Below are 15,000 nucleotides of genomic sequence, written 5' to 3'. Positions count from 1 at the left end.
GAGGAAATAATAGTGGAAGTATGAGGAAAATGGATAAAGAAATGAACTTGTGGAGAGAAGGCGATAGACGTGATAGATGAGTGTTTGCTTGTTTTCATATATCCGATATAAAAACAAATACAAAGATAGTATTTGTTTAGAACAAGGAATGCACTCAACTTAGGATACTTACCTCCGGATAGTGTGATATACTTTCTAATTATCATATATCTAACAAATTATTGAAAGTTTCAGGGAAAGCATTGGAGCACGTGACATGCAATTGCCTACAACCCCAACGCCTTTATCGTGCCGCTAGGTTTTTCTGTATAAAACGATATAATTTCCTAAATATATGCACAGGATACACACACACACTCACACAACCTCCCACTCTCTTCTCGCTCTACCACCCCTCCCACCCACGTGGGATATGATGCTTCGATATTCTACTTTCTAAGAAGTGCCTCAGATACTACCGGTGAGGCTGTGCACGAGGAGATGGCATTCGAGTCAGCGTTGAGAGGGTAAGTGAATCAGATACTTTATTCCTAATTTGGGATATCTCTCGGGTTTCCTAGATGTATGCGTCTCTATCTCTCTCTCTCTCCACACACACACACACACACACACACACACACACACACACACACACACACACACACACACACACACACACACACATACACACACACACATACGCATACACATACACATATACAAACACACACACACACACACATACACACACACACATACGCATACACATACACATATACAAACACACACACACACACACACACACACATACACACACACACATACGCATACACATACACATATACAAACACACACACACACACACAAACCAACACACACACACGCACACACGCACACACACGCACACACAAACACACATGTATGTGTGCATCAGAAGTAGTGTAAATAAATCCTCTCCTGAGTAACCTCTTCCCCAGGCTTCCCTTATCCAAGACTTCACCCCATCCAGGAAGCGCACCCCCACCTGCCAGGGATCCGCCTCCTCCCCGCCGGACACTGACGCCTGACCCACTAGCGAGGGCGACGTCACCTTTAGTCGAATTGCCGACATCGCTGATCCTAGCATAAGTGTAAAGTGAACTTTTAGATCGAATGTTTCTCATGAATTTGTGCAACTTCTTCCTGCTCTTTTAAGTATCAGAAACTTTGTAACGAGAACGAAAGAAATGTAAAAAGTGGATTTTATGTTTGAAAAGAACCAGCAGAACTACGTGTAAACTTCCAGCCAATCCGGTCGAGGCCACACGAGAGGCAACACGTCGTCACCGAGTGCTAGTTAAAAAGTGAGTGTAAACCCTTAATAACGGGGTTATATCTTTGAAATATGTTGTTATGTGTTAGTTTTTAAGCTTAGGTGTTAATCGAATGGGTTTACATGCAGTGAAAAAGATCAAATAAGGTAAAATCTGGCTGAAAAGGAAGGTGGTGGTGGGCGTGCCTTCTACAACTGTTGCTTCGTAGATGCCAAATCACGAATTGTTGGGGTCAAATAAGTTCAAGATAAGAAACAAACACTTGTATGTGGAGACTTGAACGTCCGCACTAATGCATTTTCACATGTAGATACCTCTTTGGAAACTTAAAATGATATTACTGGGATGAGAGGAGTAAAAAGGTCCATAAAAGGAGGGTGCGAGTACCGTTGTAGTGGACCGTGTGGGGGAGGCGGTGCTGGTTAGAACATATTTATAATTAGAAGAAGCACCTCCCTCAGTCTGAACAGCTGCGACCCTAACGTTCTCTCATACAAATAGCAGGAGGTGTTGTATTGTTCCATCTTGTCAGTTGCGTGCATGTGTGTTGGGGTCAGACGTGGGTGGAGAAGGCACTTGTTGCACACCTGGACGAAGCGAGACAGGTAAGGTGTGGGTGCCAACTACCTGTCATTCAAACGAGGCAGCTGATTATCAAGGTGAACGTGGAAATTATAATGGTTGATTGTGTGGTCCATATATGTAAAACGTTCTAGGTAAGAGAAACATACAATTCTAGTGATAAGTATATACAGGATATGGTTGAATTTGGGTGTTCTTGGTATTGCACATTTGTGTTATGTGGTTATCATTTATTACTTGTAATCTTTTGCTTAGTTATGTATTTTGAAATATTCAGTGATCATTCCATTCAAAATTATACTAATTTTAATAATTAGGTTCTTGCCATTTCCTGTTTATTCAGTGCTTCAGATTTTGAAAGAAAGTGTATGGTGAAAAATATTTTTTTCCCTGATGAAGTGTGAAAAGTATTGTTTAGAGGTCTGTGTCTTAATCTTGGAAGAATTACATCTCATAATTGTGACCAAATTTAGGTTTTAGGAAAAAATTGGCATTTTCATGAGTTCAAGTAGATATAAATTTGTCTTTAAGATTTCTATTCTCCTTATAATGAAATATTTAGTTTTTTGTAGTGTACATTAAACAAGTGATCATATACCATTATATTAAATCTTGGTTTCAAAATGAATCTTGATATATCATTAATAAACTTATCAAAACCATAGATAGTACACATATATCTCTTATATGAATATATGGCTATATATATATATGCAAATACAAGTACCGGCCCAATTAATGTCTCCAATACTTTCAGTGAAACAGGACAGTCTTCAGATTAGATGTTTAACAAATTCCATTTTATATACTTTTGTGATAAATACAGTAGCAATGCATTAGGGATCCATGATGCATTTCATGGTATTACTTGAAAAGAAAATTAAACAGGGACATACAGCACAGCCCTTCAAAGTGCAGGGGATTGAATGCTGTTTTCAGATACCACAGATGTATATGTGGAAAACTTTTTGCAGGGAATGCCTGCTCACCCACATACATGTATACACATACATATATTTACTTATGCTTGCATGTTTGTGCATCTGCACAGTTAAATGCATACTTACATTTTTACTCATACCTAAATTTATACGCACTCAATAATGTGCTCTTACAGCATTTAGCTAGTTATATTTTGCTGTGATTTATATAATAAAATGTAAAAAGTTTAGTATCCGAAGCATGTATTTAACCCAAAACCAATGGGCATGGCATGTACGTAAATGCCATGCCATATATGTATATATATATATATATGCATGTATGTAATGCCATGCCCACTATTAGTTTACTTTAGTAATTGAATATACTTTATTAATTTTTTTACACATAGATTACGCCACTTCTACTAAGTCACCAATTATGAGTACTACTTGTCTTACCCGTTTACCCTTTCCCAGGATTTTTGAAAATATTTTGTTCATATATTGCCACTACTAATGTCAATACATTATAGTAATTATAATGTTTGTAATAAAAATAGCACCATTGATATTGATAGCAATAGTAAAAAAAAAGAAAAAAAATTCCCATCAATTCAAGGAAAGGTGAAATCAGGTAAAGTCACAAGGTCTACTAATTGACTTTTTTGTGGCTAAGTACTGGCAGAGCCATTTATGTGCAGAGAAATTTCACAAAAAATTCTAAAAGGACAGCATTTTCCCTGCGACAATGAGTTAACATGATTGTTTGCATAATATTTACAGTAGCTATTGATTTTATGAAATACTAGTGAAGAATGTTTTATATCAGAGAATTATAGTGAACTGTTTTGTTTATAACGAGATTATTGTTTGAAAGAATAATGATTAATACATATATAGATTAGTGTGGAAACAGTTCCTTACTTCATTACGCACTCATGCTAATACATTTGCTTGAATGATAATAAGTAGTCTTCTCTTTCTCTAGAGTAGGCATTGTAACCAAATCTTAAAATAGTATGATTTTAGTAATAAAGCACACCTCATAGTTGTTTTCTTCTAACATCCATTGCTAATACATTTATAAAACACATAAAAGCTATTTCATTTATGCTTACAGAGCCATGAAATCATTAACCACAATGTGGAATGAATTATTCTTGATATGTTTCATTGTAAATAGTTGCTTTATCATCCTGGACACGTAATAAGTTCAGTATGTAGAGAAAGAGAACACAAAATAATCCAAATATATAACTTTAGATTTCTCTTTTGTGAACATATATAGCTCTGAAATAGAATTGATTGCGTTGCTATTGAGTTGGGACTTAAATTCTTTTTCCAGTGGGTAAAAAAGATGCATTTTCACAAATGATAAGTACACATTTAAAGTAATTTATGCAGTAGTATATCCTTTTACTGATTTCAAGCATACATTGCATGTTATAATGCTAGAATTTATAGGCTTTCTAAAGTATGTTTACTAGATTTCTAACTTTGATGTCTTGTAAATTTTCAGCTCAAAGGCATGATTATTCTGTAATTGTATATATTAGAATGCATACAGAATAAAAGTAGAAAAACTATTTCAGTGTGAGCACTTTTCTGTAAGTGTTTTTACAGCCTTATAAAGTTCATTAAAATGCTACAAAAGAAAATGTACATAATTTGATGCATCCTACAAATGTAAAGTTAGCCCTTTGATTTCTGTAAATAGCATAAGCACATCAGCAATATTATTGAAAAACAGCACTGACATTAACAGTCTTGAGTGTCTCGGTAGTTTGCAAACTCTGAAAGGTAGAGGAACATGGGCTATACATACCATTACAAACCCTTGTATGATTGTTTTCAATATGTTAAGTACACTAGTCATGATTCTATTTAATATCCTGAAAATTAATTGTAAAGATTTCACACTTTCAGATTAGACAACTAAGCAGAAGTTCATAAATGCATTTTTATGTATGTGATCATCACAATGTAGAATACTGTAGTAAATTGTTTTAACAGAAATACAATAAGATTATTCTTTCAATATATGAATATATACAATTGTGTCCATATTGACATGTATCATCAAAATAGTGAAATATCTTTGCCCACTTGACTTATCAAGGATCAGTATTCATGCAAAAAAGGTTAATTTCAGGTAATCTATTTAGAATTTGTATATTGTATATGTTACGGCTAGCTGCATATCTCAATAATAAATGTATAACAAGTTCTCGAAATAATTAGATTTGAATGATTACCTAACAGGAATAATCTAAGGTTTCTGGCATGTATGGGTGTTTATGTATAGATGTACATTATATATCTAAATATGTAATATATTATATATATATAATAACAATTAAGTATAATAAATTGATGTATGTGCTGGACCTAAATAATAAATCTCTTGCAGATAACTAATAAGAAATGGGTTCCGGAGAAGGAAGTGGTGTAGGTGGTGGTACAGGTGCTGGTGCTGGTGCAGGAGGCTCGACAGGAACCACAGGGTCAGGGGGTACACTATGGCTTGTCCTCTGGCTCCTTTTGCTGGTTTTTGCAGCACTCTGGGTTGCTGGGTTCTGTGCATGGTGGTACATCATGCTCATCCCCTTCACAGTGTGCTTGCCACCATTAGCGGTAAGTAATACTTTACTTTTCTTCTACCAGCAAGTGAGAAAAGAGAGAGAAATGCAAGCATACCTTTGTTGCATTTTTCAGGTTTAAGACTTCATTGATTTTGCATCAGGTTTTTCTGTTTATTGTTTTTGGAATATATTGATGCGCTGACATAAGCTTATTGGAATTGATTAAATTTTTTCTGTTTTTTTTTTTTTTTTTTTTCCCCCCACAAATGAGGGGGATTGAGCTCCTCTTCCTTTTTTATGCAGCACAATCTTTTAAAAAGGTTTTGATCAAAAAGACATTATGGTGATGTTTTGCAATGTAAAGCTCAAAATTTTATCTTGTTAATATCTGAAATGGTTCATATTATCTTCTTAGCTGTAGTTTTGTAAATTCCCCAATTGCAATTTCTGGAGTGCATAAATTGATGACATTACTATAAAATCAATAATATTATTAATTTCTTAAACCCATGAACTACAGCTAGAATTGCAATGCACTGTATTTCTTGAAGGGATTTAATAACATTCTTTAAGAATCTTGTATAGGTATATTATGTCTTACATAATGCAAAATATTCTTGAACTTTTATTTTTTCATACTGTATCATGAACATGGCCAGATTTCGTAACCTAGTGACCATAAAAATAAGGCCAACTTCCTTACTAGTGTAGGATTGTTAGTGTACATTGGCAGGTTGCCCATTTATGCCCAGTATGTTTGGTATTTCACTCACCATTATAGGCACTTAATTGTTCCTTGCAAGGGCTTGTAAGCAAGTGTTTGATAAGATTGAAAGTTTCCCTTTAAATAACATGACTGAATCAAAATGTTGATAACAAACAAATGATACCAATATTATCATAAAAAGATGAGGTCTCTGACCAGTGCTATGACCTGATACAGTGCCATTGGTAATTTGGTCTAGTGCAGCCATGATATGGTATGGTGCCATCTCCAAACAGTAGGTTAATTGCACATTGGTCGAGTTAAAAAGGTCAAATGAAGTTATAGAAATGCATCCTTCAATTCTAGATCTGTTTGATACCTATCCGTTTTTTGAGGTTTTGTGTGTAAAATATATACACACTTTATGCAAAACCCATATTAAAGGTTTCTTTTTAATCTAGAAAAAACAGGACTGTATAAATTAAGAAAAAGTTGTGTAATAGTTCTAAAGAACACAGATATTCAGTATAAGAAATAATCTCCATAAAGTGATGTTGTAGCCTTGGCATTTTGTACTCTGGAATGGTCAGCAATCTCAAGCATGTATATTCTGGCAGCATAGAGCTTGTACATCTCCCTAATGAGACATTTTCAAGTAAGAAACCACTCTAAGCTGTATCTGAACAGAATATATGTGGTGGTTCTGTTGGCACTTGCTGTAATACACAGGGCAGATGCCATTGCATTGCTTGATTCAATCATAATGTGAATAATTACTTGACTGAATTAAAAATTTCACAGAATTCTAGGAAATGTGAAAACTTGAATATTGTCTGAATGGTTATGCATGAACACAACACATATAGGTTGTTTAAATAAATTCAGATTTCCAGAATATGTTAACTTGGAATATTGAGTTATATGGCTATAAAATAATCTATACAAGTATCCAAGTGGTCAAACTAAGCTCATTTAAGCTTTTCCAGAGGATATGTTCCCTTTAATGATGGCAGATTATTGTAGATCTCTATTTCAGTTATTATGTAAACATGCTATACATATATGGAGATAATTACCATTTTATTTGTTTTTTTAAATTCATATATATATATATATATATATATATGTATATATATATATATGTATATATGTATATATGTATCTACGTATATAAGTCTATATTAACCCAATCACTACATATTCATGTAATATTTTGTTACAGATGGCTCCACATGTGTTCAGCCAGCAAGGAGTCTATTAGTATGCCCTGTTGACTGATCCTGATTTCCCCCTTCTCTCTAATACTATTGATATCAATACTGTTATTATTCTTATCAATATTATAATTATTAACTTGTTATTAAAATCTTGGCAATATTAACCCAACACTACTGGGGAAAATTAATAAAAAATTGGGAAAATTCTGTGCTCATTTCTTATATGTTTGTGAAATGTTTTTGCACTTAGATGGCTCTACTAGTGCTTAGCTACAAAGGAGTCAATTAGTAGACCTTACCTAATTTCACCATTCCTTGAATTGGCAGGAAAAATGTATTTGCTACTAATGCTATGAATATCGATGGTGTTATTTTTATTGTAAACATTATAATTACTATTATGTTATAAACATTTGTAACAGCAAAGTAAGATAGCATAAAATATTTTTGTAAATCAAGGAAAAGGGTAAATGGGCAAGACAGGTAGTACTTATAGTACAAGTGTAGCCATCTATGTGTAAAAAAATTAAACAAGTAAACTCACAGTGGGCATTGCATGCCTGTTGGCAATGGCTTAAAGACACTGACACTAATACAAAAGGCACTCTCCAAAAATCAAGGAAAAGGGTAAACAGGTGAGATAGGTAGAACTAATAACTGACTCCTTGATGACTAAGCACTTGTAGAGCCATCTATATGTAAATACAATAAATAAATTTCTATTACAGTGGGCATAGCATATATTCTTGCCATCCGTGCTGATTTAGTTAAGTACAGGTGTATTCACAGTGGCAACCTTTTTTTTTTTTTTTTTTTCCAAGTTGCTGGAAATGGTGAGGTGATTAGTTCCATTCCCTAGCAGACTCAAGCTTTCACTTATAAATTAATTCAAGGGAAGGGCCTGGCTTTAGGTGAACTTAAGGCTTTGCATTCAAAGCCAGTGCTCTGTCGCTGAGATATACTAGTTCCACATAATCTTGTAGTTGCCCAAGAACATGCAAGTAGTTGCCCAAGAACATGCAAGGTCATTAATTATGATTTGCACCTTATTCTATGTGCTGAGAATTACTTATCCCGATAAAATATCTAAAGTCATCTATTTTTTTTTTTTCCCATAGGCTGTCACTGATGTTTTGCTTCGTGGAACACAGTTGACATATTTCTGTGCTAAGAACATGATGGAACGCAACAACTTCAGTGAAGCGATGGCAAATGCTGCCACCACAGTTCCTCCTACAGTTCTTGTTGTACAGAGCTAGACTTTGGTATTGAAAGAGCAATATTATTATTATTATTGTTGTATTTTTTTTCATAAGTATTTCCTCAGTTCTATGTTCCACAAACTGAAAATATTTTTTTTTAACACATCTTGTATAAAGATGTATGAATTATAGGGTGTAGTCGTTCCCTGTGATTATATCTAAAACAAGATATTGCACTGTAATTTTCCTCCATCAGATGGATGTTACGAAAAAATACATTTCAGTTGAAGGGAGGGCCAAGTTTTAATGAGATTATATGATCTTTCTTAGGTGCCAAATTTGCATACTTGTTTGACTATTTCTGGTCTAGCTGGAATATAGCCTAGAGGAGTACTTACTTATCTCATAAATTATTGCTCATTATTTCATGTTCAATTTTATAAAGTTGCTTTCTGATGTACATGCATTTATTTTCAGAAGTTTGCTCTTTGTAAACAGTTTTCTTGCCTTTCCAATGCTACTCAGAGTTTGATTTAGTCACTAAGCTGTCTCTAATGTTCATATGCAGTTATGAATGTTATGTACAGGAGAATAGATGTTGCATTTTTGTTAAAAGCTGTTACATTGTTAATAGTTTTTTTATTTGAATTCTTTGCAGTAGATGTCCAGCAACTGAAAGAAATGCTTCAGTCTTCCAATTGCTTCTAGAAATTTCACACTGAATCTTTTGTAATACCTAATATTGTTGATTATTAAAAGTCTATTTTGGTTAATACTTAGACAAGTCAGAAGTTTGTAGAGAGAGTTAAATATTTTTAATGAATTTTTCTTGACTAATGATAATAAGGAAAATGATTGAAAAGCAAAATCACAATAATATAGAAAAATATGAATGTTGCATTTCCATAAACAAATGATAGAGTATATACACATTTATTTTTTTTATGCTTTAAATTTATTTTTTCATATCCATGTTCTCTGAAACCATGCAAAATAAAATACAATTTATTGCTTTAAGCAAATACCAACCTTGTAACAAGGTATTGTTTGAAGATTTTTAGATACCATTTAGCATAAACAAATGGTATTTCTCGACTGCACAATATGTTAATTAAAGCCACATATTGGTACTTTCAAACTTCTATATTAAAGTTCAAATATAATTTTACATAAGTTTAAGGATTTGAAAGTTTTGCATACAACTGTTTCAATTTGGTATTTGTTGTGACATACATAAGAATGAAAGCATTTTATTTGGAGATAATTTTCTACTTCTGAAAAAAGCAAACCTTTTAACTCAAGAAGTCAGTTGCCATTATTATAGTAAGAGGATAATATACAGGAATTTACCTCTGTTATTCTTTTCATATTAAAGAAACAAAGCAAAATCATATTTTCTGTTGAAAATGATTCTTCTAACCAGTGTCATTTTTTATACCTAGTATGTAGTGTGAGTCTACTAATTGAGCAATTACAGAACATTTGCAGGTCCATTTGGGTTATTTAATTAATTGTTTGTTAAATTTCTATCTCACTTTAAAAACAGGCCAATGTTCTGTAATTTCCTTTGTAATTGAAGGCACAAGTCAATCAGAAAGATGCTTTTATTTGGGCTGCCATATATAGTATGGAGAAAGTGCCTGGAAGAAAAAAAAATGCTGTTTCTGTTTTTTCTGTTAAAACATTGTTCCTGACTATGATGCACAAGTGCACTATAGTTTGAATTATACTAATAAGTTTTAGCCATCATTGCTGTGTAAGTTATAATGAAGCCCCATTTATGAAAGAACTTGTGTATTTTTTTTATGTGCATGTAACCATGTGCATCATCCTTTATAATTATACTGGTGTTGAAAATAAGAGATTGACCAGGTCCATGTATTTAAATGCACAAATTTGGGAATATTTCAAATACGGCAAGAGCCTGAAAGTGTTGCTAATATTTCAATTAGAAAATAAACTCAAAGTTAAACAAATTTTTTTTGTTCATCTACCTATAAAAATGGAAAAGATTGTTATTTTAGGCTTGGAATTTAATGTTCGAATATAGTCAAGGGAGTCCAGCAAATATGTGAATTTTCATGATCTTCACATTCATTTACTGACATTATGAAACAGTATGGAACTACATTTGGGTTCATAAGAAAACAAAATATGATGTGATATGAGATCCTTCTATTCATGACTCTCCTGATTATAAATTATTCACATCTTTAGCACATAATGAAAAAAGACACTTTTGTACATACAATCTGAGATTGCATACTAATTTCATATATGTACTTCATTAATGCTTTGCCATAAACTTGCTAGATCACAATACCAGTGAGCAGAAATATTATACTGCATATTAAGTAATGAATTTTACAAAGCCCCCAGCTAAACAGTGTCTTTCTTCCCCAAACAAATCATGCCTTTACAAAAACAAACTAATCTACAAGACAGTTTGTATCGACAGTCAAACCCTTGATTTTTCTTCTTAAAAAAAAAAGGAAAAAAAGTGACAAGGGGGAAAACTCAACAGAAAAAAATATATAACATTAATTTACCACTGACAGATGAAAACTACTACACCACAACTAACTTATCAACTGTTTCTCTCACTAGTGGAAGATGCTGCCACACCACATCTGGATCTTTGTATACAGAGGCATCAACCTGAAAGGAATTATGATTACAAGTACATATCTATACATATATTATTGAAGATAGACAGATAGATAGATAGTACTGACATACAGTTTTGAGAAAATATATATATATTTTTTTTCACATCTCAAATCTTACAGAGTTAAGATGTGTTTGAAGTAAAGCAACATTTTATGCACCTTTACACTAAAAAGTTATATCAAGAAACCTACGTGATTCTTAGTTAATGAAAATAAAAATCCCTCCCTGAGACTAGGTGGAATATATCAGAAATTTATATCAAGTAGAAGGCATAGACCTTTTATACAAACGGAAAAGATGCTTCAAGGGTGTAAAGGGCAAACATATATTGCAATGTATCAAAAAGTTAAATATTACAAAAAAGACGCTTTATTTTCATTACAAAATACCAATTGAGAGTGAGTGTGTGTGTGTGTGTGTGTGAGAGAGAGAGAGAGAGAGAGAGAGAGAGAGAGAGAGAGAGAGAGAGAGAGAGAGAGAGAGAGAGAGAGAGAGAGGAGGAGGAGAGAGGAGTGGAGGTGAGAGGGGGTGTGGTGGGAGGAGAGAGGAGGGGGGGAGAGAGGGAGAGAGAGAGTGAGAGAGAGGAGAGAGAGGGAGGAGAGAGAGAGGGAGAGTGAGAGAGAAGAGAGGAGAGAGAGAGAGGAGTGGGAGAGATGGAGAGATGGATGAGGTGTGTGTAGGTGGGAGAGAGAGAGGAGAGAGAGGAGAGAGAGAGAGGAGGGGAGGAGGAGAGAAGAGAGAGAGAGAGAGAGAGAGAGAGAGAGAGGGAGGAAGAGGAGAGAGGGAGAGAGAGGGAGAGGAGAGGGGAGAAGGGTGAGAGAGAGAGAGAGAGAGGGTGAGGAGAGAGGGAGGTGGGGGTGTGGAGGGTGGTTGAGGGGAGAGGAGAGAGGGGGGGGGGAATAGAGAGAAAAGGGGAGAGAGAGAAGAGAGAGAGGAGAGTGAGAGAGAGGGGTGAGGGAGAGAGAGAGAGAGGAGGGTGGGTGAGAGAGAGAGAGAAGGGGGAGAGAGAGGGGGAGGAGAGGAGGAGAGGAAGGGTGAGAGAGAGAGAGGAGGGAAGAGAGAGAGAAGGGAGAAAGAGAGAGAGAGAGAGAGGTGGTGAGGAAGAAGGGAGGAGAGAGAGGAGAGAGAAGAGAGGGTGGGAGAGGTGGTGGGGGAGGAGAGAGAGGGGAGGGAGAGAGAAGAGAAGAGGGGGAGAGGGAGAGATGAGAGAGAGAGAGGGGGGGGGGGAGTGGAGAAGGAGATGAGGAAGTAGAAAGAGGGGAGGGAGAGAGAGAAGAAAGAGAGGGAGAGAGAGAGGGGAAGAGGAGGGTAAGAGAGAGAGAGAGGAGAGAGAGAGAGAGAGAAAAAGAGTAGAGAGAGAGAGAGAGGAGGAGAGAGGAGGAGGGAGGGGAGAGGAGAGAGAGAGAAAAGAAGAGGAGAGAGAGGAGAGTGGAGAGAGAGAAGAGAGAGAGGGAGAGAGAGAGGGGGGGGGAGGGAAGAGAGGGAGGGGGGGGAGAGAGAGAGAGAGGAGAGGAGAGAGAAGAAGAGGTGGAAAGAGAGAGAGAGAGAGAGAGAGAGAGAGGGGTAGAGGAAAGGAGGGGGAGAGGGAGAGTGGAGAGAGGGGTGGTGGTTGGGAGTGGTGTAGAGAAGAGAGAAAGAGAGGAGAGAGAGAGGAGGAGGAGAGAATAGGTGGGAGAGAGAGAAGATGAAGAGGGGGGGAGAGAGAGGGGGGGAGAAGAGGAGAGGGAGGATGAGGGAGAGAGGGGGAGGGGAGGAAGAGAGGGAGGAGTGGAGAGGGAAGAGGGGTGGGAGGGAGAGAGAGAAGAGGAGGAGAGAGAAGGAGAGAGGAGAGAGAGAGAGAGAGAAAGAGTGAAGAGAGAGAGATGAGAGAGAGGGAGAAGAGAGAGAGAGAGGTTGGGAGGAGGGTAGTTGAGAGAGAGAGAAGAGGAGAGAGTGGATGGGAGGGTGTGGTGTGGTGAGGGGGAGGGGAGAAGAGAGAGAGAGAGAGAGAATAGAGGAAGAGAGGAGAGTGAGAGAGGAGAGGAGGAGAGGAGAGAGAGAGAGAAAGGGGAGAGGAGTGGAGAGAGAGAGTGGATGGAGAAGAAAAGGGAAGAGAGAAGGAAAGAGAGAAAGAGAGAAGAGGAGAGAAGAGAAGGGGGGGGAGAGGGGGGGTGGTGGGGGTGGTGGGGTGTGTGAGAGAGAGAGAGGAGGTGGAAGAGGAGAGAGAAGGGGAGAGAGGAGAGAAGATGAGAGAGAGAGAGAGAGGGGAGGAGGGAAGAGAGAGAGGAGAAGGGGGAGGAGGAAGAGAGAGAGAGTGGGGTGGGGGGTGGGGGGGGGGGGGGGGAGAGAGAGGAGAGAGGGAGGAGAGAGAAAAAGAGAGAGGAAAGAGGAGAAAAGAAGAGGAAGGGGAGGGAGAAGGAGGGGGGGAGGAGAGGGAGAAGGAGAGAGGAGGAGAGAGGGGAGAGAAGGGGGGTTGAGGAGAGAGAAGAGGGAGGGAGAGAGGGAGAGGGAGAGGAGAGAAGGGGGGGGGGGGGGGTTGAGTGGGGTTGGGGGGGGGGGGGGAGGAGAGAGGAGAGAGAAAGTGAAGAAGAGGGGAGAGGGAGAAGGAGAGAGTGGAAGAGGAGAGGAGAGAGAAGGAGGGGGTGGGAGGAGAGGAGGAGGAGAGAGGAGGAGAGGGAAGAGAGAGAAGAGAGAGGAGAAAGGGAGAGGGGGGGGGGAGAGGGAGGAGGAGGAGGGGGGAGAGAGGGGGAGGGGGAGGGAGGGAGGGAGAGAGGAGAGAGAGGGAGAGAGAGAGGGGAGAGGGGGGAGAGGGGAAGAGGAGAAGGAGAAGGGTTGTGTGGTGGGGGTGGTGGGGAGAGGGGGGGTGGGTGGAAAAGAGAGAGGGAGAGGGGAGGAGAGAGAAGAGAGAGGAGAAGAGGGAGAGAGGGAGAGAGGGAAGAAGGAAGAGGAGGAGGAGAGAGAGAGAGGGGGGAGGAGGAGGGTGAGAGGGGGTGGGGGTGGTGAGAGAGAGAAGGAGAGGAAGAGGGGAGAGAGGAAGAGGAGAGAGAAGAGAGAGAGAGAGGAAAGAGAGAGAGAGAGGAGGAGAGAGAGAATAGAGAGAAAGAGAAGGGGAGGGTGTAGGAGAGGGAGGGAGAGAGAGGGGGGGGGGGTGAGAGAGAGAGGGAGAAGGAGAGAGAGAAGAGGAGAGAGAGAGAGGGAGAGGGTAGAGGAGAGGAGAGAGAAGAGGTGTGGTGGGTGGGGGGTGGGGTGAGAGAAAGAGAGAGAAAGAGAGAGAGGAGGAGAGAGAGAGGGAGAGAGAGAGAGATAAAGAGAGGAGGAGTGGGAGGGAGGGGGAGTGGGTGGTTTAGGGAGAGGAGGGGAGGAGATGAGGAGAGAGAGAGAGAAGAGAGAGAGAGAAGGGGAGAGGAGGAGAGGGAAAAAGAGAGGGAGGGAAGTGAGGAAGAAGGAGAGGAGAGGGAGGAGGAGTGGTGGTATAGGAAGGAGAAGGGGAGAGAAGGGTGGGTGGGTAGAGAGAGAAGAGAGAAGAGAGAGAAGAGGGTGAGAGAGAGAGAGAGAGGAGGAGAAGAGAAGGAGAGAGGAGAGAGAAGAGGGGTGGAGAAAGGAGAGGGGGTGAGAGGTGAGGTGAGGGGAGAGAAAAGAGGGTGAAGGAGAGAGGGGAGAGAGAGAGAGGGGGTGGAGGGAGAGAGAGGGTGGGTTGGGAGAGAGGAGAGAGAGAGAGAGAGTGAGGAGGGAGGGAGGGAGAGTGAAGAGAAGAGGGAGGAAGGAGAAGAGAGGAGAGAGAGAGAGAGGGGGAGAGAGAGAGAGAGAGGGTGGAGAGGGGGGGGGGGAGAGAGGTAAGAGGGAAGAG

The 15,000-nt window shown here is 38.8% G+C and overlaps 2 protein-coding genes across 8 annotated transcripts in view; one reads left to right on the top strand and one right to left on the bottom strand.

Annotated features, from left to right (window-relative positions):
* The first annotated feature begins 1,028 nt into the window (after positions 1 to 1,028).
* LOC125030913 lies at positions 1,029 to 10,293 on the top strand. 3 transcript variants are annotated; one of them, XM_047621272.1, is made up of 3 exons: positions 1,029 to 1,322; positions 5,208 to 5,431; positions 8,421 to 10,293. In XM_047621272.1, exons 2-3 carry the CDS (start codon positions 5,222 to 5,224, stop codon positions 8,559 to 8,561), a joined length of 351 nt encoding a protein of 116 aa, XP_047477228.1. In that variant the 5' UTR covers positions 1,029 to 1,322; positions 5,208 to 5,221; the 3' UTR covers positions 8,562 to 10,293. The 3 variants fall into 3 exon arrangements, with proteins under 3 accessions (XP_047477228.1, XP_047477230.1, XP_047477229.1); XM_047621274.1 differs by lacking the exon at positions 1,029 to 1,322 and adding an exon at positions 1,478 to 1,799; XM_047621273.1 differs by lacking the exon at positions 1,029 to 1,322 and adding an exon at positions 1,748 to 1,897.
* Positions 10,294 to 10,659: 366 nt separating this feature from the next.
* LOC125030912 (TIP41-like protein) overlaps positions 10,660 to 15,000 on the bottom strand; it is an 18,807-nt gene continuing 14,466 nt past the window's right edge. For all 5 annotated transcript variants that reach the window (XM_047621267.1, XM_047621269.1, XM_047621268.1 and 2 more), the window contains exon 6: positions 10,660 to 11,162. In XM_047621267.1, the coding sequence (XP_047477223.1) occupies positions 11,073 to 11,162 (90 nt within the window). In that variant the 3' untranslated portion in view covers positions 10,660 to 11,072. The remainder of the gene's footprint in view (positions 11,163 to 15,000) is intronic.

Source organism: Penaeus chinensis, chromosome 12 (genome assembly GCF_019202785.1).
Source record: "Penaeus chinensis breed Huanghai No. 1 chromosome 12, ASM1920278v2, whole genome shotgun sequence".
NCBI classification, from domain to species: domain Eukaryota; kingdom Metazoa; phylum Arthropoda; class Malacostraca; order Decapoda; family Penaeidae; genus Penaeus; species Penaeus chinensis.
The sequence above is the reverse complement of the archived record's forward strand: the minus strand, read 5'-3'. Positions and strand labels throughout refer to the sequence as shown.

Coding starts and splice junctions, on each gene's coding strand:
- LOC125030913 (XM_047621272.1), top strand. CDS start 5,222: ATGGGTTCCGGAGAAGGAAGTGGTGTAGGTGGTGGTACAGGTGCTGGT. Junction 5,432..8,420: donor TGTGCTTGCCACCATTAGCG/GTAAGTAATACT, acceptor TTTTTCCCATAG/GCTGTCACTGATGTTTTGCT.